The sequence below is a fragment of the Salmo salar genome, chromosome ssa09 (genome assembly GCF_905237065.1).
Source record: "Salmo salar chromosome ssa09, Ssal_v3.1, whole genome shotgun sequence".
NCBI classification, from domain to species: Eukaryota; Metazoa; Chordata; class Actinopteri; order Salmoniformes; family Salmonidae; genus Salmo; species Salmo salar.
In genome coordinates this window covers 82881386-82904674 of record NC_059450.1, presented here as the reverse complement: position 1 = coordinate 82904674, position 23289 = coordinate 82881386, and the positions used below count along the sequence as shown (strand labels likewise).

Genomic DNA, 23289 nt, shown 5'->3' with positions numbered 1-23289 from the left:
TCCCTGACCAATATGACTGCTTTTTTCACCCCATTCTGGAACTTTGAGGGTTTATGACATAACCCCTCTGGGTGGCGAATTAATAGGTTAATAGGTAGAGGTTAATGGAACGCAGACCGTGGGATAGACTGGTGCACATTCAACAAATCTGATCAAACAAAGTGAATATTCGTAAAATCAATCAGGATTTATGCATTGTAAAAGGGCCCACTGTGTGGCTACTAAAGTCCGATTTGAATATATTTGACCGTTTTCGCTGCATAACATTTAGAAGTAGTCCCTTTTCAGGCTTAGAAGTGACTGCTAAATGCTAACTCCCGTTCGTATAAGGGGGAAGCATAGCTAGCATTGAGAAATCGGTGGTCGTTTTGAACTGTAATGCAGTTTATTGTTGATGATGACATGAACCTGTATTGGGGTTGACATCCATACAAGTATTATACTCCGTTTCTACATAGTGTGGAATACACACATAAACAATAGCTATAGTCCGGTCCTCCCCAAGAGGCATAGTACACCTGTAGTTAAGAGTTCACAATGGAATTTGCTAACATGAAATTGCAAACTAAAACAGATAGAATTCATTTCAAATCTAGCACCTTCAGATATGCCTACTGAGGCATTAAACGGTTTCACATAATCTAATCAAACGCAATCTAATCATACGTAAAACATAATGTAATGAGCCGGGTACCAAAAAGAGGTTTGCTATAGTTACCTGAAACTGGGGTCTCCATTGCCCATTTCGACCCGGGGTGCAGAGACTGAAATGACGCGCGCACCTCGTGGCAGCTGGGAGGCACTGGTACCTGTCCGCCCGGTAGGGTGGACGGCAGGCACAGGGCGCACAGAAAGAGCACGCCAGACAGCGGAAACCCGTCCATGGCTCACCCGCACAAAATGTAGCCGATTTGTAAACTTAGTCCGTCACTGCAGTTCCTTGCATAAAATGTCGAGCGCCAAGTCAGTACTTAATCTACAGCAAGATTAACGACCACTGACTAACTGAACAGCGCACTCTAATGTTGCGTTGGATAGGTAGCAGCGCAGCTCCTGACCCCTATTTGATAAGCATCCTTCCGCTCTTCCAATCAAAAGATCACCGACGCCGCGAAACTGCATGTCCTTCTGGGGTGCTGATGTAAGGTGTTCTCCTCAGAGTTCCAGTCTCATTCAAGTTCTACCAGAAACTCGTAGGTATATCTGCTGTTGTTATTTAGAATGTTCGGGTAAAGCGGAACATTGGTGATGATAAAGTTGTAAATCCCCCTTACTGCTTGCGCTCAACTTGCTCCGCCAGGGTGGATGAGCACTGAATCAAGACTACGCGTTATCGCTCTTAATTAGGAGCGCGCGCCACAAACCGGCACCGTTCGCTTTATCCTATGAATTCTCACATAGCACATACTGTATATTCAATTGATAATCGTAAAACAATTTAGCCTATCTGAGATGAGCATCTGAGGATCTCAACTGTTTATTGGCTTATAAAATAAGGTTAAAGCAGAAATGGTGCTCCATGCAAGACTGCACTGCATAAGAATTATTTTACAATTTGACTGAATTGTGTGCCAGTGTTTATACATGCTGAAAAAATACTAATAGTAAAATTGAATAAGTGCCATGTTGTTCTATTACAATTTCCAGATGCATTGTATCCGTTAAACAATGACAATCATTCAAGCATACATTTACATATTTCCAAACATTACGGCTTAATCTGTGTTCAGGAAAACAGTCCTAAATTGTCTATAAGATTTGAAGACAGCAGGATTACAGCACATGGATTTAGCTTAATTAACAGCTGGAATAATTACACTCTATAGTGAGTCCTTTCAGTGTCCCCAATACCCATTGACATGGTAGTTTTATTGGCAACCATGTGTGGCATGCATCATTTTAAATTAACTCTGAAAACAATAATTTCAGGGTGATATGAGCTTTTAGCCATAACACATTTCTTTCTTTATAAATCTTATGCATATAACAACAGGCCTTCCAAAGTGTAATTACACATACCAAAAACATGTACAAGTACTATGTAACAATGTGTACCATGGTAATATTCTCTGTCAAATCCCGAGTGCTACTGTAGTTTGCTTTCTGCTTTTCTCTTGTTCAAGTGTACAGCAGCACCCCATATGCACCTACTGCCATCTAGTGGGGTACTGGCTATAGCCACAGCTTCCACAGCCTGGTCCTATGAAGGATACAAACTTCTACAGATGTTGCATTTGTAAAGGAAAAGCAATGACAGAAAAAACCCTTCAACGTTCTTTTATTTCAGCAGTTGTGTTAATTGTTTTCAATTTAGAGAAGGAACAAAGTGGATAAATGGCACACTGCTGCTGCTCACATCTGGCGGATTACAGATGTATACTGTGCATCATTTGGTCGATTTTGGCCATCATTAACATTGCGAAGTCTTCCACCCAAAAACAGCAAGACAAACAACAAGCTAAAAACTGCTTGCCAAGCAAATCCATTCTTCCAACCCACACAGACATAACACATCCCCATGCTTGCCATCCCCGAGACCAAGCCCGCGATAACAGCTGCGTTGACAGATTGTCTGCTGCATACTTAACCAAAGCAAAAGTGTTAAACTTGAACATGAGGATATTGCAGTTTTCTGAACAATATAAAACAATACAAAGGGACCCAGGGGAACAGAAGCTCTTCACAGGTTTCTCTGTTTGTTGAGTCTCTCAGGTACAGAGAGTTTTGCATGGATTTGCACAGCGGAAATTTTCAGAAGCTGAAAGCAACCCTGCAAAACTCACAGTAAACCCATGATGTGCCATGGATGGATCTCTTCAAGGTGGTCTCAGTAGTGAGCTTCAAAGGGAGGGTGACCGGCAATACTTGAAGTGCACACACTGCAGTAGGTTCATTTAAACTACCTGCACTGTGAGCACTTTGGAACTGCCAGGACAATACAACATAGAATATTCTAGAACTTGGAATACCCCAATAAAACTTGACACAAACTACAAAAAAAAGGCTGATAACTTGACTAATACGTAATACCAGAAATATGAAAGAACATGCAGTGAGGTAGTGGTATTTACTTTTTATACTAAAACGTTTTCAAAATATAACACTTAATTCCAAATTGTGACATATGCTAGCTCATAGGTCAGAAATGAACAGTGACAGAAAACAGATGAAACTGCTGTCACCAAATGTCCAGAGTTGGGATACAAGTGCTCCAGCCAGAAGGAGCAACTAGGGCAGTAGATACTAGACTATTTCACTAACTACACTAGATGCACCTTAGCTGGAGAACCAGAATAATTAGTGGATAAACGGCACACTACTGCTGCTCACAACATCTGGCGGATTACAGATGTATACTGTACAGAACCAGAATAATTAGGGTTGGGAAAACAGTCAATCTTTTTTCGATGAGGATTGAATGGCGTAATTCTGAGTTGACCTTCCATTTTAGAAGCATTGTATTTGAAGGTCACCTATAAAGAGAAGCAGAAGAACACATTTTTTAAGAACCATCACATCTAAGTTTATTTGTCACGTGCGCCGAATACAACAGGTGTAGACCTTACAGTGAAATGCTTACTTACTGGCCCTAACCAACAGTGCAATTTTTTAAGTAAAAAATAGGTATTAGGTGAACAATAGATAAGTAAAGAAATAAAAACAACAGCAAAAAGACAGTGAAAAATAACAGTAGCAAGGCTATATACAGTAGCGAGGCTATATACGGGCACCGTTAGTCGGGCTAATTGGGGTAGTATGTACATGAATGTATAGTTAAAGTGACTACGCATATCTAATAAACAGAGAGTAGCAGCAACGTAAAAGATTAACCACTTTTGAACAAAAGTCTCAATAGAAAAATCTAACAAATCACCAAAAAGTGTGGCTATTGCAAAGACACTTAACATAATACAATTGAAGTGTTCTTACAGAATTGTAGCATAAACAGTGTGAAAGATGCAACAAAATAGTAAAAATGTATTTCTTCAAATACACATGTTATTTAGTTAGGGTATTATGAACTTAATAACACGTCTATTTAAATCAAATACAAGATTTGGCAAAAGAAAGCTAAAACTGATTTGCTCTTTACAATCAGGATAACGCATGGAGAGGGAGGCGAGGGCAGGCGCCATGATAAATTCAAACAGGGATTTTTTTGGTTTGGTTGTAATGCACTCTGGGCTAGCCTACTCATTTGTGCGATAGAGGGAAATGCATGATCAATTCGATACATACCCGTTACCTGCCTTTACCTTACTCACTGATTTCCTTAGTACCTTTACCTAACCTAAGTATAGAGCAGTAACGTTATATCCATATAGCCTAAAGGTGCCATAACATTTTTCTTGTGTAAGGGGCTTCATTAGCCTACAACCTTTCCAAACGGTGACTTGGAATCTAAATAGAAATACCAATGTGCTAGTTTCTACTTTAAATTAATGAATGATACAACGGGTGGCTTGTTAAATAATTTAATCTGTTGGTGCAGGAATGTGGCCATAAATGCTCATACTATCGAATTAGCCATAGCAACCTGTGGCTAACCTTTTATACGCTACAGTTTTGGCTACTTGCGAGTTATTGCGCAGAGTATTGGGTGTTTGTTTGACTGACCAGCTTTATACTTTTTTACATTCTACGATTTAAAAAAAAGCTTTTAAATTACTCATATATACTATGTATATACCATGTAGAACATAGAACAATCTCTACTTGTGGTTAGCTAAACTAGTCTGCCAGCACAAAAAGCATGACCATCGTGCGCAAAAAGGTTTGAAACTTTTATTCAACAGATTGAATAAAACTATCCCTACATTGCCTAACGGCCATTTTGATTTGTTAAATTAGTTCATAAACAAAAAATCTTGATTGTTCGTATTACCTTTAAGTTGTTTTGAATCTTTACTGGTCGGAGAGTTTTACGAAAGAGGCGCGAACGTATCGTCATGTGATGTGATGTGCATTTCTCGAGTCCCCACTCCCCAACAAAACCCTTCCAGCATGGGAACCACATCCGCTATTAGTCACAATTGCATAATTAACTCAAGCCTTAATTGCGGTTTAAATAACAGTAGCCTACAATTTGATCCCAAAGCAACCTTTTTGGTTTTCTTTCCAAAAGCAAAGTTGCGCGCAGTGATCTGTGTTTACAAATAACTTAATGTTTAAAACAATATGTTGTAATAGATTGAACGTGTTAATCTTGATTAATTACTTTAATTTAAGTTATTGTATAATTACTTTAATTTGAAGTTATTGTATATATTTTAAAGAAAAAGCTTTAGACTAGCATGAAATAGCCTTCTAAAATATTTATAAACGAAAAAAAATAGACAAAAAAATATTAAACTTCTAAATAGACAATGAAATATCTATAGACAACATAAGGAATATGCCAAATATTACACTAATAACTTGCATGATAAAACATGTGGTTAAAACACTATTTCTATGCATTTTCATATAGATGATGTGTCCTTTAATGTATACTTACCAAGTAAATAAGGGAAGATAAGACGCACCCCTAATTTGTCCCTGTAATTTGTGGTGGCGCATTTGAAAACAGAAGCAACAACTATTCTCAACATAAGCGAGTGTTCTTATTAGTATAGTTTACCTTGCCACGCAGATGTTGTATTTTCAACTTCAGCCATTCTGGCTGACAACAAAAAGGTTTGCCATGCATGAAATTCTATGAGCATCTATTTTCTCCCCCGCCTGGGGGTGGGGAAATGAGTTCAGACTATGCATTATCGCCTATATGTCCTAAATATACACAGACATTTTGCTTACTTTTTGAAACTTTTCAAACACAAACAATGAAAATCAAATGTTTACCTCAAATTTTAAATAAACTTGTTTCATTGTCCATCTCGCTCTGCCCTCCATTAAATCCTATGGTCAAAGAGTGTGACCTGTAAACCCTACCCCCACATGACTCCACACCAAACCGCTCTAAAGAAGCGCAATTATTAGCGGCCTCAAAGAACATGCTTCACTCAACATTCCCGCGTGTTATTGTGTGTAATCTTTGAGTTAGGGGCTAATTGTTTAAAGTGCAACTTTTTTCTTACAGGTTATTGACCTATTATCTCTTAAATCTGTCGGGAAATGCTTCAAGATAATGTTTCACTGATTGACCAACATCTCGAATGTTTTATTTCATTTGTGACGGTACTGTCCAATTGAACTTTAACCCACTTGCAAGACTAGCCAGCCAGACTCAACACATTCGTATTAATTTAGTAGAGGCCTATGCTGTTTGAGGAGAAACACTTTTAAAATGTAGCTTGATCATGTTAATATATATGTAGTAGATTGGCTAATATAAATGCATTTAACTTAACAAAAACATTTAAGAATGTTATATCACAATATACATAAACGGTTGTGTCATTCAAAACGAATTTGTCAAGTATGTTTTCTTCTCAGTAAGTTGTTTGCTCTCTATAGGGTTGTAGGTCTATCTGTCGCTTTTATTCCCCTATTGGTCCTTTGAATGTTTAAATTATAAGTTGTTGATCACATATCCATATTCGAGTTAAATGAATGAAGCCACAATACATACCTTTAGCGAAATAGTTTATCACTTTGGCACGTTTCTGCATATTGGTTCCTATTGTTTCTTTCCAATAAATTAGTAGTTTGCGCTGTTATTAGACTTCAGTTTAGTTCTTATTACTAAGTAAGATTAAGATTTGATTTGTTTGATTTTGAATTATGGACAGTGTGTATATATACATAGGGTATTATAAAGTCTCTCTAAACGTTTGGGTTAGTTCAGCAAAACAGTTGGTAAAATATGTAAACATAACAACAAAGGTGTGTACAAAAGAATTCACATTGAAGCTACCTTTACTCCAATAATGAAAAATACAAGCACTGAAATATTTCGAAGATGCGGAAATTGTGAAATTTTGCAAAAGCTTTCACAACTAAATCATTCAGTGGAGACTTACAGCCTGCACATCATTACATCTTTGGAATCAGCTCTTCCTGATGCACTATATATAGCATGTCCATGGTTCAAGCAAGCACGATTGAAACGTGTCGTCTGATGGAGGAGCATGGCATACCTTGTCTATTGTATGGCCCTAGTCAATACCACACATTCACCAGTGTGTCAAAGGAAGTTGAACAGCTCCCTGGATGTGTGCTTCTATTCTCATTCAGCACCTTGAGTAGATCGAAATAAGTCATTAACATGTTTTTGTTGTTGTTGCTAATGTAACCCAGGTAGGCTATTAAAGTCCAATCCAACATATAAAGCTCAATTACTTCTATTCTTAATTATCAAAAGATACTGAGATCAGTAGACTGAGTTATTTTTTTCGAAAGAATGTAACATGAATTATCAAATAAACTCACTAGACCGGTTAAAACAAAGAGGAAATAGCATAAATACGTTTCCTTTAGATATTCAATTAAATGAAAGGAAACTTAAAATGGGCTATAGGTTAAATATGATTAATATTATTAGAGTTTCTTCACTAGAGATTTTTTTTTTTCGCCCGTTTTGATCAAACCGGTGGTGGGTGGTGCGATCTTTGCGAAACTTCTGCAGAGAAGAGGCGAAGCGAAAGGGTCCACTCCTGTCATAAATCTGAACATAGCAATAAGCAGACCGATAAGAAAATCCCCTGCCTTCCCGCCTTTGGGCCGACTCCCATTGTCAGGGCGGGGACCAGACCAACTCGTCATTATATACAGTATTTCTGGCTTCAGTTCGAATACTCCCGCCCTCAGCTTTACTTCCTGAAACATGATCCTTTGGTTACAATGTAGTCAAGGAAGTTGCCTAGTAGCTATCTACAGCCACAACACTGGTGAAGCAATAAACTAACGCAATCATCTAGCTTTCAATACATGAGGTACTAGCGCTTTTAATCGTTTCAATGAAAACTAAGTATGCTAAGTTAGTTCTTTGTCAATTTAGATGAACATGTAGGCTTTTTAGCCAACCGTGTAGAAAATGCCAGCGGTTTTAAAAGTACCCAATAGGCTATTCCTATTTCATCCAAGAAGAAAGAAGATATACAACCATAATATATGTCACTATTAAACGTGCGATTAACAATGTTACATTTTTCATGAATAAATAAGCATGAATAAACGATTTGTAAACGATGTCTACACAGCCTATTGTTATAGTAGTAGGCCTATTTCAAATCTACTTAAATCATTTATAAACATTTTAAGTATCACACATTTATAAGGATTTAAAACGATTGTAATCATTTAAAGCATTTATAATAGAATGAACTTTAATGTCCCCAAGAGGAAAAAGTTATATAAAGTTAACCAATGATAATAACATTTTATCTTTCAACCGTTATTAGAGACCATGGTTGAGAAAGAGAGGGGAGACAAGTCACAGAAACTTGATTGTGAATCAGAGGACCGTCAGTGGGTGGAGACACTGTTTCCTCTTCACTTCTCCCTGTTGACTCTGGTGGGGGAGAACAATATCTGTGGGTCCAGGAAGGCTGGAGCCGTCAAGGTAACAGAGCCATCTGATTATGAGGGCCACAATAATTTTTATTTCACCTTTATTTAACCAGGTAGGCTAGTTGAGAACAAGTTCTCATTTGCAACTGTGACCTGTCCAAGATAAAGCAAAGCAGTTCGACACATACAACACAAGAGTTACACATGGAATAAACAAACATACAATCAATAATACAGTAGAAAAATCTATATACAGAAAACACTGCTACTCCTACTGCGCTCTCCTCGTCTGACCACGTGTTCTCGCATACCCCGAGAGCATCTGGTCAGCGGGGTGGCGGGACTGGAATCCTCATCTCTCCCAAGTGGACATTCTCTCTTACTCCCCTGACCCATCTGTCCATCTCCTCCTTTGAATTCCATGCTGTCACAATCACTAGCCCATTCAAGCTTAACATCCTTATCATTTATCGCCCTCCAGGTTCCCTTGGAGAGTTCATCAATGAGCTTGACGCCTTGATAAGTTCCTTTCCTGAGGATGGCTCACCCCTCACAATTCTGGGTGACTTTAACCTCCCTACATCTACCTTTGACTCATTTCTCTCTGCCTCCTTCTTTCCACTCCTCTCCTCTTTTGGCCTCACCCTCTCACCGTCCCCCCCCCTACTCACAAGGCAGGCAATACACTTGACCTCATCTTTACTAGATGCTGTTCTACCAATCTCACTGCAACTCCCCTCCAAGTCTCCGACCACTACCTTGTATCCTTTTCCCTCTCGCTCTCCTCCAACACTACTCACTCTGCCCCTACTCAGATGGTAGTGCGCCGTCGCAACCTTCGCTCTCTCTCTCCTGCTACACTCTCCTCTTCCATCCTATCATCTCTTCCCTCTGCTCAAACCTTCTCCAACCAATCTCCTGATTCTGCCTCCTCAACCCTCCTCTCCTCCCTTTCTGCATCCTTTGACTCTCTATGTCCCCTATCCTCCCGGCCGGCTCGGTCCTCCCCTCCTGCTCCGTGGCTCGACGACTCATTGCGAGCTCACAGAACAGGGCTCCGGGCAGCCGAGCGGAAATGGAGGAAAACTAGCCTCCCTGCGGACCTGGCATCTTTTCACTCCCTCCTCTCCACATTTTCTTCCTCTGTTTCTGCTGCTGAAGCCACTTTCTACCACTCTAAATTCCAAGCATCTGCCTCTAACCCTAGGAAGCTCTTTGCCACCTTCTCCTCCCTCCTGAATCCTCCCCCCCCCCCTCTCCCCTCCCTCTCTGCGGACGACTTTGTCAACCATTTTGAAAAGAAGGTTGACGACATCCGATCATCGTTTGTTAAGTCAAACGACACCGCTGGTCCTGCTCACATTGCCCTACCCTATGCTTTGACCTCTTTCTCCCCTCTCTCTCCAGATGCAATCTTGCGACTTGTGACGGCCGGCCGCCAAACAACCTGCCCGCTTGACCCTATCCCCTCCAGACCATTTCCGGAAACCTTCTCCCTTACCTCACCTCGCTCATCAACTCATCCTTGACCGCTGGCTACGTCCCTTCCGTCTTCAAGAGAGCGAGAGTTGCCCCCCTTCTCAAAAAACCTACACTCGATCCCTCCGATGTCAACAACTACAGACCAGTATCCCTTCTTTCTTTCCTCTCCAAAACTCTTGAGCGTGCCGTCCTTTGCCAGCTCTCTTGCTATCTCTCTCAGAATTACCTTCTTGATCCAAATCAGTCAGGTTTCAAGACTGGTCATTCAACTGAGACTGCTCTTCTGTGTCACGGAGGCTCTCCGCACTGCTAAAGCTAACCCTCTCTCCTCTGCTCTCATCCTTCTAGACCTATCTGCTGCCTTTGATACTGTGAACCATCAGATCCTCCTCTCCACCCTCTCCGAGTTGGGCATCTCTGGCGCGGCTCACTCTTGGATTGCGTCCTACCTGACAGGTCGCTCCTACCAGGTGGCATGGCGAGAATCCGTCTCCGCACCACGTGCTCTCACCACTGGTGTCCCCCAGGGCTCAGTTCTAGGCCCTCTCCTATTCTCGCTATACACCAAGTTACTTGGCTCTGTCATATCCTCACATGGTCTCTCCTATCATTGCTACGCAGACGACACACAATTAATCTTCTCCTTTCCCCCTTCTGATAACCAGGTGGCAAATCGCATCTCTGCATGTCTGGCAGACATATCAGTGTGGATGACGGATCACCACCTCAAGCTGAACCTCGGCAAGACGGATTTGCTCTTCCTCCCGGGGAAGGACTGCCCGTTCCATGATCTCGCCATCACGGTTGACAACTCCATTGTGTCCTCCTCCCAGAGTGCTAAGAGCCTTGGCGTGACCCTGGACAACACCCTGTCGTTCTCCGCTAACATCAAGGCGGTGACCCGATCCTGTAGGTTCATGCTCTACAACATTCGCAGAGTACGACCCTGCCTCACACAGGAAGCGGTGCAGGCACTTGTCATCTCCCATCTGGATTACTGCAACTCGCTGTTGGCGGGGCTCCCTGCCTGTGCCATCAAACCCCTACAACTCATCCAGAACGCCACAGCCCGTCTGGTGTTCAACCTTCCCAAGTTCTCTCACATCACCCCGCTCCTCCGCACACTCCACTGGCTTCCAGTTGAAGCTCGCATCTGCTACAAGACCATGGTGCTTGCCTACGGAGCTGTGAGGGGAACGGCACCTCCGTACCTTCAGGCTCTGATCAGTCCCTACACCCAAAGAAGGGCACTGCGTTCATCCACCTCTGGCCTGCTCGCCTCCCTACCTCTGCGGAAGCACAGTTCCCGCTCAGCCCAGTCAAAACTGTTCGCTGCTCTGGCACCCCAATGGTGGAACAAGCTCCCTCACGACGCCAGGACAGCGGAGTCAATCACCACCTTCCGGAGACACATGAAACCCCACCTCTTTAAGGAACACCTGGGATAGGATTAAGTCTAACCCTACCCTCCCCCCAAAAAATATATAGATGTACTATTGTAAAGTGGTTGTTCCACTGGATATCATAAGGTGAATGCACCAATTTGTAAGTCGCTCTGGATAAGAGCGTCTGCTAAATGACGTAAATGTAAATGTAATATACAGCATGTGTAAATGAGGTAGGATAAGAGAGGTAAGGCAATAAATAGGCCATGGTGGTGAAGTAATTACAATATAGCAATTAAACACTGGAATGGTAGATGTGCAGAAGATTAATGTGCAAGTAGAGATACTGGGGTGCAAAGGAGCAAGATAAATAAATACAGTATGGGGATGAGGTAGATTGGATGGGCTATTTACAGATGAGCTATGTACAGGTGCAGTGATCTGTGAGCTGCTCTGACAGCTGGTGCTTAAAGCTAGTGAGGGAGGTAAAAGTCTCCAGCTTTAGTGATTTTTGCAGTTCGTTCCAGTCATTGGCAGCAGAGAACTGGAAGGAGAGGCGGCCAAAGGATCCAGGGGAGGACCGAGGCTGGGAAGGAGAGGTGAAGAGTAGGTGTATCTGGAACATCCAGGACATTGGGGTCCTGCAGAGGGCTATCCGTGAGGTGGAGGAGGACAGATGCAGGCTGAGGGCTAAGCTAAGTGAAGCAGTGGCAGAGGCCCAGAGGCAGGGGAAGGAGAGGAAGTGTCTGCAGGGCCTGCTGGAGGAGCGGGAGGAGCAGCTGAGCCTAGCCAGGCAGGAGGCTGCACAGAGGACCCTACATATGGACGCACTGCAGGCAGAGTTTACTTTGTGAGAAACTGAAAAAAGTGTAGAAAGAAGTGCAGGAAGTCAGGAGGGAGAATGAGACCTTGGATATCGAAAGGCTTGGAAAGCACCCGACAATTTAGGTACAGAGGCAGGAGGTCATCTCTCGGTTGGCCCATGAGCTAGCTCTACAGAGGAGACCAAGACTCAGCTGAAGAAGGAGAGCCATACACGTAGCTATGCTGCCTTGGGATTCCTGCGCAGGCACTTCAATAACCCATCAGAGGGCACAACACATACACTGACAGACAAGCGTGCACACTTTTTTTGTCCCGTTTTTAACAAACTCACAAAAACATACTGCAGAAATGCTGTTTGTAAGGCAGGCCTTCAGTCCAACTAGCACTCTCAATTACATATTGGTGGAAATACTGTATGCTGGACTGTCCTTACTGTAATAAAACAAACAAAGATGTCTTCATTTTATTTATGCTTCCACACTTTAACCTTTTAAAATAAAGCTATGTACACATTTAATCCTCTCCCACAGTAAATAAAATAAATCCAAACACGAGGCTTCGTGAAAAAGGTAAGGCACAACATACATTTTACAGTTCAAATTCTGAATCACCCAAAAATAATTTAGCCTTGACAAAACTTGATCATTTTTGTATGTTGTCATTGAGTTATTATAGTAGCGAAATAACCACAAGTCTGAAAATTATCAGAAATGTTTAGCTTTATATTTGATTTCCTCCAAGAAATTATTCAGTTTAAAGTTTTGATCAAACATTGATTAATGCTTGGTCTACCACAAAACAGGTGCTATGGAATTCCTATAAATAACAGACTGTGGGCTGATTACAATGAACGGGATTAAGCCTACAGTACTACTGGACTAAATTGCACTTTTGGTAAAAAGTCCTGGAATAGTTAATATGTATTCCATTCAAGGTTTATCTATATTCAATAAATCACATTTGCCGTTAATAATTTAATCTGGGCCTGTGAAGTTGGCGTTGTTTGGGACTTGAAATACATTATTTCCCCCCCAAAATCAGTGCTCGACTTGGGCAGGAGCTAACCGGAGCCGAGTAACAGCACCTCAAGTTTTCTACTGCTGGAGCTCCTGTTCCTCTTACAGAATTTTAGCTCAAAAGTATTGAGGAACTACGGCATCTACATGTAAACAGAACCAGCACCCAAAATGAGTACTGACACCCATCTCAGTCAAGTTAAGCACTGCCCCTTATACTACCTTTGATTAAGAAGATTGGAGAGGTCTATACCTCCACATACATGGTCTTCCCAATAAAATTGCAATTCTGAAAGTAAGGCAACATTCATACTTGTGTCCTCTTACTCAATATGAATTGAAATTTGAGGCACCCAACATACATTTAGTTGAAGATTCTGGTTTTCTCCTTAAAGAAAACCAGGTCCCACTCCCTGTTGAAGTTAATACAAAACCATTGACATATTTAGCATGTATAATACAAACCACTGCTCTTTGTCCAAAATATATTTCCAAGGAAAGTAGAGAAAACAGCCCTTATGAACTCAAAACCCCATGAGGTATATACTAGAAAATTGTGCAGACAGACACCATATTTTTTTGTAATCTGTTATTATGCAATTTAAGTGACACTAGGTAAGGCAAAATGCTGTCATTTCATGAGAAACCCATTTTGTAGTTCATCTGGACAACATACAATGTAATTATTGATTGAGGTATTGATAGGTCCTAAGCTTGAGTAGAGAATTGAGGAGTGGCCAATTAGGTGCAATTGATACAACATACTTTACATTTACATTTTAGTCATTTAGCAGACGCTCTTATCCAGAGCGACTTACAGTAGTGAATGCATACATTTCATACCATACATTTTTTTCTGTGCTGGCCCCCCTGTGGGAATCGAACCCACAACCCTGGCGTTGCAAACACCATGCTCTACCAACTGAGCTACATTTAAGTTTGACAGTGCCGATCATTATGTGCATTCTGTGGATTCTTGACCAGTGCGTCTGGCTGCCTGAGAGAAGCCCTGAGAAGCAGCATGCAGCTCACAGTAAAGCCCATGTTTACTAGAGTATCAGGACTGGGCGGATTCGGCACCTCTTAATCAGTACAGTGTTACTTTCGTATTGTATTACTCGTCCCATAGATACTATGTGTTAGTAATATTGTTGGAGGGTACATCTCATCTTAATATTATTTAGTGATCATTTCTAAAAGAAAAAACACCTTCCTAACTTACACCAGTTCCTAACTGCACATGAAAACTAGCAAGCGTCCGTGCCAGGAGGGAAAAAAAAAAAAAGAGTGCCATTATTGGGATCAATCAGACTAAAGAATGGATGGCTGCCTAAGATCACCCTGCAGCCTAGCCTGGGCCCTACTAAAACCATCTTTAGGTTCTATTATAGTCCACTAGCCTGGGCCCTACTAAAACCATGTTTAGGTTCTATTATAGTCCACTAGCCTGGGCCCTACTAAAACCATCTTTAGGTTCTATTATAGTCCACTAGCCTGGGCCCTACTAAAACCATCTTTAGATCCATTATAGTCCACTAGCCTGGGCCCTACTAAAACCATCTTTAGGTTCTATTATAGTCCACTAGCCTGGGCCCTACTAAAACCATCTTTAGGTTCTATTATAGTCCATTAGCCTGGGCCCTACTAAAACCATCTTTAGGTTCTATTATAGTCCACTAGCCTGGGCCCTACTAAAACCATCTGTAGGTCCATTATAGTCCACTAGCCTGGGCCCTACTAAAACCATCTGTAGGTCCATTATAGTCCACTAGCCTGGGCCCTACTAAAACCATCTTTAGGTTCTATTATAGTCCACTAGCCTGGCCCCTACTAAAACCACCTTTAGGTTCTATTATAGTCCACTAGCCTGGCCCCTACTAAAACCACCTTTAGGTTCTATTATAGTCCACTAGCCTGGGCCCTACTAAAACCATCTGTAGGTCCATTATAGTCCACTAGCCTGGGCCCTACTAAAACCATCTTTAGGTTCTATTATAGTCCACTAGCCTGGGCCCTACTAAAACCATGTTTAGGTTCTATTATAGTCCACTAGCCTGGCCCCTACTAAAACCACCTTTAGGTTCTATTATAGTCCACTAGCCTGGCCCCTACTAAAACCACCTTTAGGTTCTATTATAGTCCACTAGCCTGGCCCCTACTAAAACCATGTTTAGATCCATTATAGTCCACTAGCCTGGGCCCTACTATCATATCATTGATTCATGTTTTCATATAGTGTTTTTTACTGTCATCTCTGATGGATGGCTCCTATTAGGACAACAGTTGCTGCGGACTCACGTCTTTGAGCCTTCCATTGTCACTGTTTGTCATTAGGAGATGGACTGAAGATAATTACCGTGTTATCAACTAAAAATTACAATGGCCTACTCTGACCCAAGAGTCTATCCAAAGCTAAGCAATAAACCAACATATTATGGAATTAGTTAAGTATGGTGTCAGAAACAAGACCACTACAAAATAAATGTTAACTGAATAACCCCAGCAAAATAATCTTTATTTTTATATTCTAATCCCTAAAATATCATATAGGACATCTGTCTTTAAAAACTTACAAATCCATTTCAAAGTTCCTGTAAGGTTTGGGGAGTCTGTGTCGGGGAGAGTGTATTCTGTTTTGTGGACCACTTATCCTGATTTCCCAGGAAATGGCTCAGGTGTGCTGCTCTTCTCATTAAATAGGCTAATGGTGCGTTTAAGGTTCAATATACTATCTGATAAAGTGCATTGATTTCATACCTAGTGGCTGAAATAGATCTATGGTTTAACTAACAGTTCTCGGGTCACTCTTGTTGCGTGTGCCTCAAAATCCCCTCCATTCCCACATGAGCATTAGAAAACGTAAAAGAATGGGGGGGGGGGGGACTTTGTACAGTATATTGTTCCTATGTTTGAAGTTAAGAGAAGGGCAGAGTACTGGAATCTAGTTAAGTATGCTTCTCTCACTATCATTCTCTCTCTGAATACTCCAAGGCCCCAACCAAAATCACTAGCATCACCACAACCTGTGCTTTGGCGCTGTCCCCTGCCTGTCCCCTCTGGTGCTGTCCCCATGCCTGTCTCCCTCATGCCTCCTCTGGTGCTGTCCCCATGCCTGTCTCCCTCATGCCTCCTCTGGTGCTGTGGGCCTCTTCAGGTCGCGGATCTGCTTGATCAGGTAAATCTTCTCGTCGCAGAACTGCTCGTCCTCGGAGCGGTCTCTCTGGAAGCGGCTCAGGAAGTCCACCAGCTTGGCCTGATTCTTCAGCAGGATGTCCAGCACCGGCTGGGTCTTGTTGGGGTTGGCCACAAACACCTAAGACCAGACAGAACAGGGTTAGTGGGGTACCTATAATGATTTTTATGCTGCACAAGAATTGCCCTTCAGGGACAATAAAGATCTATTGAATTGAATAGCGCTACAGCATGACAATCTATTGTAGTTGGTCACCTGGTTAATGTACCTTAGTATACACTACCTGGTTAATGTACCTTAGTATACACTGAGTGTACAATACATTAGGAACACATGCTCTTTCCATAACATGGACTGACCAGGTGAAAGCTATGATCCCTTACTGATGTCACTTCATAAATCCACTCCAAATCAGTGTAGATGAAGTGGAGGAGGCTGGTTAAAGAAGGATTTTTAGACAATTAAGACATGGATTGTGTATGTGTGCCGTTCAGAGGGTGAATGGGCAAGACAAAAGATTTAAGTGCCTTTGAACGGGGTATGGTAGTAGGTGCCAGGCGCACTGGTTTGTGTCAAGAACTGAAACACTGCTGGGTTTTTCTACGCTCAACAGTTTCCTGTGTGTATCAAGAATGGTCCACCACCCAAAGGACATCCAGCCAACTTGACAACTGTGGGAAGCATTGGAGTCAACCTGGTCCTGCATCCCTGTGGAACGGTTGCAACACCTTGTAGAGTCCATGCCCTGAAGAATTGAGGCTGTTCTGAGGGCAAATGTGGGGTGCAACTCAAGGAAGGTGTTGTTAATGTTTTGTACACTCCGTATATGCTAATTGGTTAATTTCTTAAAAAATACAATACTACAACCGTATTAAGTTATAACTAAGTTTTAAAGGCATGAATATTTCTGCATCCTCTATAAAGACAGAATTGTAGATTAGGGGATGTAAATGTTAACATGTATTTTAGATGAAGTAACCCAAAACGGTGGAAAATAGGACAGGCAGAGAATGAGCTCAGAATCTGCACCCTCAGCCTGCACCCTCCGAGAACACAACACGTCTACACACCTTGAAGACGTGGAAGGCCTCAAACTGGATGTTGCGGCTGTTGTCTCTCAGCATGTTCATCATCAGCTTCAAGTTCTCAGCCCGGCTGATGTACTTGGTCATCACAGTGAAGTTGTGTCTGTCCAGAAGAAGCTCTCCCAGGAGCTGCAAAACACTTTGTTTAGTAATAGAAAAAGGGTCATCATTGTTTTTAGGATAAGTTCGGAAGATACAGTGCATTCGGAAAGTATTCAGACCTTCACTTTTTCCACATTTTGTTACAGCCTTATTCTAAGATTATTATAATTTTTTTTATCAATCTCCATCAATCTATACACAATACCCCATAACAACAAAGTGAACAGGTTTTTAGAATTTCTGCAAATGTATTAAAAATAAAAAACAGAAATAACTTATTATTCAGACCCTTTGCTATGAGACTCGAAATTTATCTCAGGTGCATCCTGTTTCCATTGATCATCCTTGAGATATTTCTAAACTTGATTGGACATGACTTTGAAAGGCACACACCGGTCTATATAAAGTCCCACAGTTGACAGTGCATGTCAGAGCAAAAACCAAGCCATGAGGTTGAAGGAATTGTCCGTAGAGCTGAGAGACAGGATTGTGTCGAGGCACAGGTGTGGGGAAGGGTAACAAAACATTTCTGCAGCATTGAAGGTCTCCAAGGACATAGCGGCCTCCATCATTCTTAAATGGAAGAAGTTTGGAACCACCAAGACTCTTCCTAGAGCTGGCCGCCTGGCAAACTGAGCAATCGGGGGAGAAAGGACTTGGTCAGTGAGGTGACCAATAACCTGATGTTCACTCTGCTAGAGCTCCAGAGTTCCTCTGTGGAGATGGGAGAACCTTCCAGAAGGACAACCATCTCTGCAGCACTTTACCAATCATGCCTTTATGGTAGAGGGGGCAGATGGAAGCCACTCCTCAGTAAAATGCACATGACAGCCTGCTTGGAGTTTGCCAAAAGGCATCTAAAGGACTCTCAGATCATGAAAAACTAAATTCTCTGGTTTGATGAAGCCAAGATTGAACTCTATGGCCTGACTGCCAAGTGTCACATCTGGAGGAAACCTGGCACCATCGCTACGGTGAAGCATGGTGGTGGCAGCATTATGCTGTGGAGGTTTTTTTCAGCAGCAAGGACTGGGAGACTAATCAGGATCGAGGGAAAGTTGAACGGAGCAAAGTACAGGGAGATCCTTGATGAAAACTTGTTCCAGAGTGCTCAGGACCTCAGACTGGGGCGAAGGTTCACCTTCCAACAGGACAACAACCCTAAGCACACAGCCAACAACGCAGGAGTGGCTTCGGGAAAAGTCTCCGAATGTCCTTGAGTGGCCCTGCCAGAGCCCGGACTTAAACCTGATCGAACATCTCTGGAGAGACCTGAAAATAGCTGTGCAGCAACGCTCGCCATCCAATCTAACAGAGCTTGAGAGGATATGCATAGAAGAATGGGAGAAACTCCCCAAATACAGGTGTGCCAAGCTTGTAGCGTGTAAGTCGCTCTGGATAAGAGCGTCTGCTAAATGACGTAAATGTAAATACGTAAGAATTGACTATGTAATCGCTGCCAATGGTGCTTCAACAAAGTACTGAGTAAAGGGTCTGAATACTTACGTAAATGTAATATTGCCATTTTTATTTATCTTTTCATTTGCAAACATAACTTTTTTTGTCTTTATGGTGTTTTGTGTGTACCGTAATTTCCGGACTATTGAGCGCACCTGAATATAAGCCGCACCCACTGAATTTAAAAAATATATATATTTTGAACATAAATAAGCCGCAGGTGCCTACCGGTACATTGAAACAAATTAACTTTACACAGGCTTTAACGAAACACGGCTTGTAACAAAAAAATAAAAATTAGCAGTAAGCTTTAGTTGTCTTTTTGCACTGAGTCAATTCCTCACGCTGCTGTTTCCAACGTCTTATCATCAACTCATTAAGACCAAGCTCCCGTGCAGCAGCTCCTTTTCCTTTTCCAACAGCCAGATCAATCGCCTTCAACTTGAAAGCTGCATCATATGCATTTCTCCGTGTCTTTGCCATGATGAGGGTGACAAAATGACTACCGTAATCAGAATGATGGGAAGTTTGAGAGCGCTCGATTTAATCTAAACAGTAAACAAAAAAGTTGTTTGACCTTAACCCGTTCGGCAATTTCATTGGTCTAATGAAAGCTTCATGCCGCCAAAAAAAAAACTGAGCACGTCACAGAATGTGTTTTTTTTTTTTTTAGAGCGGGAAAAATCCATATATTAGCCACATCATTGTTTAAGCCGCGAGTTTCAAAGCGTGGGAAAAAAGTTGCGGCTTATAGTCCCTAAATTACGGTAGATTGAGGCTGCAAAAACGATTTAATCCATTTTAGAATTAAGGCTGTTACAAAATGTGAAAAAAAGTGAAGAGGTCTGAATACTTTCCAAATGCACTGTATTTCTGTTACAGAAGAAATGTATCAACGTGAGAGGTCTAAACTAACTTAAAATGTTGGGTTTGGTGACAGTGATAACAGAAAGTACCTTTAGGGACTGCCGTTTGGTGACATAATTCTCGGAATGCAGTAGCTTCTCATATTCTGTAAACACCCGGTCATAGTTGGTCTCCAGAAAATCTGCACACATAATCTTGTGTCTCGTGAGAAGATCCTAGCAACATATTTGAGAGAAAAGAACAGGATATTACATAACATGCTAAGCACAGGAGATGTACACAGTACATCAAGCTGCCTCACACTACAGAAACAGGAGATACACTCCTGCCCTATGGGCCATTCTGGCTCAGACAAGGCTTACTTTATAGTAAGCGCTAAACACACAGGACATAAAGCCATGAGAACAGCAGCCATTTACCTTGAATGAAGCGAAAGCGTCTGAGGCGATGTCGAAGGTGGAGAACTCTACATAGCGGAAGAAGCAGTAGAAGTCCTCCGAGAAGAGAATTGTGCGGGCCAGGGGCTCATGACGCAGGCTCTCCCGTAACATCACCCCACAGTTCAGAGCCACCTCCGCACTCTCGTACCTGCAAAGTTGGGATTCATGCCACTACAACTCAACACTACTATGTGGGTGTGTTTTGATTAAGAATGATTCTTTAAGAATGATTCATATAGTATATGTTGAGGCTGTATGCATGGGGGTCTGTAAATGAACAAACAAGCGAGTTAAGAGCCTACAATCACACTTAATGGGTACATACCTAACAAAAAAAATATAAATCCATGCTTCTTGCTTATCTAGCTGATCTAACAGATGGCAGATGAGCAGCTTTGAGACTCACCCTTTCAGCAGCATGAAAAGGATCTGTGGGTGCGAGGAGATATACTCAACCGTGGGCGTACGGGTGCCAATCTGGCGCCGCACAATGTTGCTGAACAGATGCACCACATCCTTCTTTCCCTGGAGGACAACAATGAGAAACATTACATGAGAAACATTACAATCAATGAAGGAGGGTGATATGCACATCCCCCCCAAAAAAGCTGATAAAGGTATAAGAGGCCCACACACAGAATACTGTGGCTCCCCAAGTCCCTCTAAAGCACTGTGGAGCAGAAATATTCTGTGAGTGGACCTCTCAAACACCACAATCAAACAGTGGTGTGTGTGATGGGTGATCACATTGTCTTTATGCTCCTCCCTCTTCTGTATTGATTTGAACTATCCACTACTCTAGCATGAAGAATCAATTTCACCCCCAGTATAAAACTAATGGCTAGAACATTTCCCCACCTCAAAATCAATCCTCTGCAGGTTTGCGATGAGAGCAATGAGGAGGTTGGTGTTGTACAGCTCCTGGGCCAGTTGGGCCACTGCCTCCGTTTGGGGCTCCTTGTCCCCTGAACCACACAGCACCTCTTTCAGAGATGATAGGTTCTTAGACACGTCTTCTGCAACCTGGAGACAAAAAAATATGAGGGAACAACACTTAGTTAATAAAGCCTGAAAGGGCACCCTATGCCCTATAATATAGTGAATTACTTTTAACCAGAACCCATATAAGTCTCTGGTCAAAAGTAGCACATTATGCAGGGATTAGGGTGCCTTTTTGGACACATCCAATGACTCACAACATTGCTATATGAAGTTGCAGTCTGGATGCTCATATGTGAAAGACCAACTTTAACCAACAAATGACCACAGACAATTTCTACTGTGCTCTCAAAACAGCAGTCCACAGGTATCACCTGACCTTTTCAAATTTTTTGCTTTCTGCCACATCCAGCTTTTCCAAGTAAGCTACGTTCTCCTTCAGACTCTTCACAATCTCCGCAGGGTTCTTCTGAGACTTCCCGAAGGGGAACGGCATGGTGACAAGGAGATGAGTCTGGTTGTAGAGTAGAAGGCACCGCTTTCCCTTTGGATAAAATTGACAACAGACAAATGATGAGCTATTACATCAATACACTGCTTTCATATTTTGAAACTACAGGTCTGACAGATCATCATCACAGCAACAGCTCTGCATCTTGGCCTTTTCCTTCACTGAAAGATTCACATTTTAAGTGATGTTGTTACACTTAACAGCACTCCATGGTAACTAAAAGATCAATTCCTATCCTGACAATGACACTATGCATCCCTGTAGGCCATATTGTCAGTTACATAACTCGTGGTCAGATAATAGAAAACAGAATGATCAGATCCTAGCAATCAACTGGGTCAAATCGAATGCAGGTAGGTATTGAGTTAGAATGCAGGTGTCTATCTGAAACGATACTGGGCTAGTTCCCACCCATAGCCAAAGGGAAACTATTAAATGGGTCATAAATGCTTTCCCAAAGTAATATCCGGTGTGTCACTCAATAGAACGTGGCAATGGGTTTGTTGAGAATTCGTTTGTGCTGATGTTGGACAGCTAGCTAGTCTTCTTTTGGCTGGATAGATTAGTTTGCTGACATTGTGCCTTAACCTATACGACACTGACAGCTAGCTGGCTAAGGTTAACAAGGCAGATTCTCATCTTGGCTAGTTAGAAAATTCGGCTAGGTACATTAATCTGAATCAAATTGATATAACCACGATAACACATTAGTCAAATGCAACAACTAGCTAACAACTAGCAACTTTCTTGCAAGTTAACAGTCAGGATAGCTAACGTTAGGCAGCTAGCTGTCAGTGTAATATAGATTAATGCACAAATTAAAGGAACGAGCAATTAAACTCGCAGCTGGAATGCTACCTAGCGAGTTTAGCAAACAAGCAAACATTAGCACGCTAGATTTTTTTGACACTCACCAAGCTTAGAAGGCGACTTTTTTTAATATCCTGTAGGAAGTGTAGGATATTTAAAGGTAACTTATACTAAACCTATACACCACACCTATTTAAGAAATTCATATTTATTTCTCGTGACCTAAAAAGTATTTCTGCTGGATAATTATTGTCAGACAACTTCCCCTATCTCCTAGATCTAGGGAAGAGGGGCGGGTATGTTATGACACGATATTTAAACCAATCAAACCGAAACGATGGAATGACACGCCCCCAATCCCCCGAACCCCCAAAAAATGCAACAAAGTTGCATTGATATGGTTAAACGTATCAAAAAGTATAATTTTTTCCAATTACAGTAACAAATGTATTTATTTGAGGATACATTATAGCATAGCCCGGTGTCATAGACTAGACATAACCAGTCATAGTAAGCATTTATGTACCAGTTGCAATACACTTGGAACCTTATTTGAAAAGCTTAAAGTCAGTGGTATCAAGTACTAAAGACTTATTCACACCTGAAAATAAAGTGTCTTTCCACCTATTATAGGCCTACATAATGACAAAACAGTATTGGCAAAACATATCCATCTATCTAAGGGTACTGACATTTTGTAATATGCAGAAACCAGGTTGTCCAGT

At 41.8% G+C, this 23289-nt stretch overlaps 2 protein-coding genes and 1 long non-coding RNA gene across 3 annotated transcripts in view; all 3 read right to left on the bottom strand.

Annotated features, from left to right (window-relative positions):
• Positions 1-1304, bottom strand: part of gpc3 (glypican 3) — a 495734-nt gene extending 494430 nt beyond the window's left edge. The window contains exon 1 of the mRNA XM_045724105.1: positions 719-1304. Coding sequence (XP_045580061.1) covers positions 719-884 — 166 coding nt within the window. The 5' untranslated portion in view covers positions 885-1304. The remainder of the gene's footprint in view (positions 1-718) is intronic.
• Positions 1305-2261: 957 nt separating this feature from the next.
• On the bottom strand, positions 2262-5129 carry LOC106612043 (uncharacterized). The gene is made up of 2 exons (XR_001330221.2): positions 4886-5129; positions 2262-3473 (listed from the first exon to the last, which is right to left on the bottom strand). It is a non-coding gene; the product is annotated as an uncharacterized lncRNA (long non-coding RNA).
• Positions 5130-12576: 7447 nt separating this feature from the next.
• cab39l1 (calcium binding protein 39, like 1) lies at positions 12577-22863 on the bottom strand. Its single transcript, XM_014212851.2, has 8 exons — positions 22669-22863; positions 21623-21787; positions 21163-21327; positions 20711-20829; positions 20284-20452; positions 19954-20079; positions 17423-17566; positions 12577-16472 (listed from the first exon to the last, which is right to left on the bottom strand). Exons 2-8 carry the CDS (start codon positions 21737-21739, stop codon positions 16281-16283), a joined length of 1032 nt encoding a protein of 343 aa, XP_014068326.1. The 5' UTR covers positions 21740-21787; positions 22669-22863; the 3' UTR covers positions 12577-16280.
• Positions 22864-23289: the final 426 nt, after the last annotated feature.

Bases quoted from the DNA above. Each gene is read 5' to 3' on its own strand.
- cab39l1 (XM_014212851.2), bottom strand. From the start codon at position 21,739: ATGCCGTTCCCCTTCGGGAAGTCTCAGAAGAACCCTGCGGAGATTGTG. The intron at 20,830-21,162 runs GTGGGGAAATGT...GTTGTCCTCCAG, and splicing joins TGCAGAGGATTGATTTTGAG to GGAAAGAAGGATGTGGTGCA. The intron at 20,453-20,710 runs GTGAGTCTCAAA...CCAACTTTGCAG, and splicing joins CTTTTCATGCTGCTGAAAGG to GTACGAGAGTGCGGAGGTGG.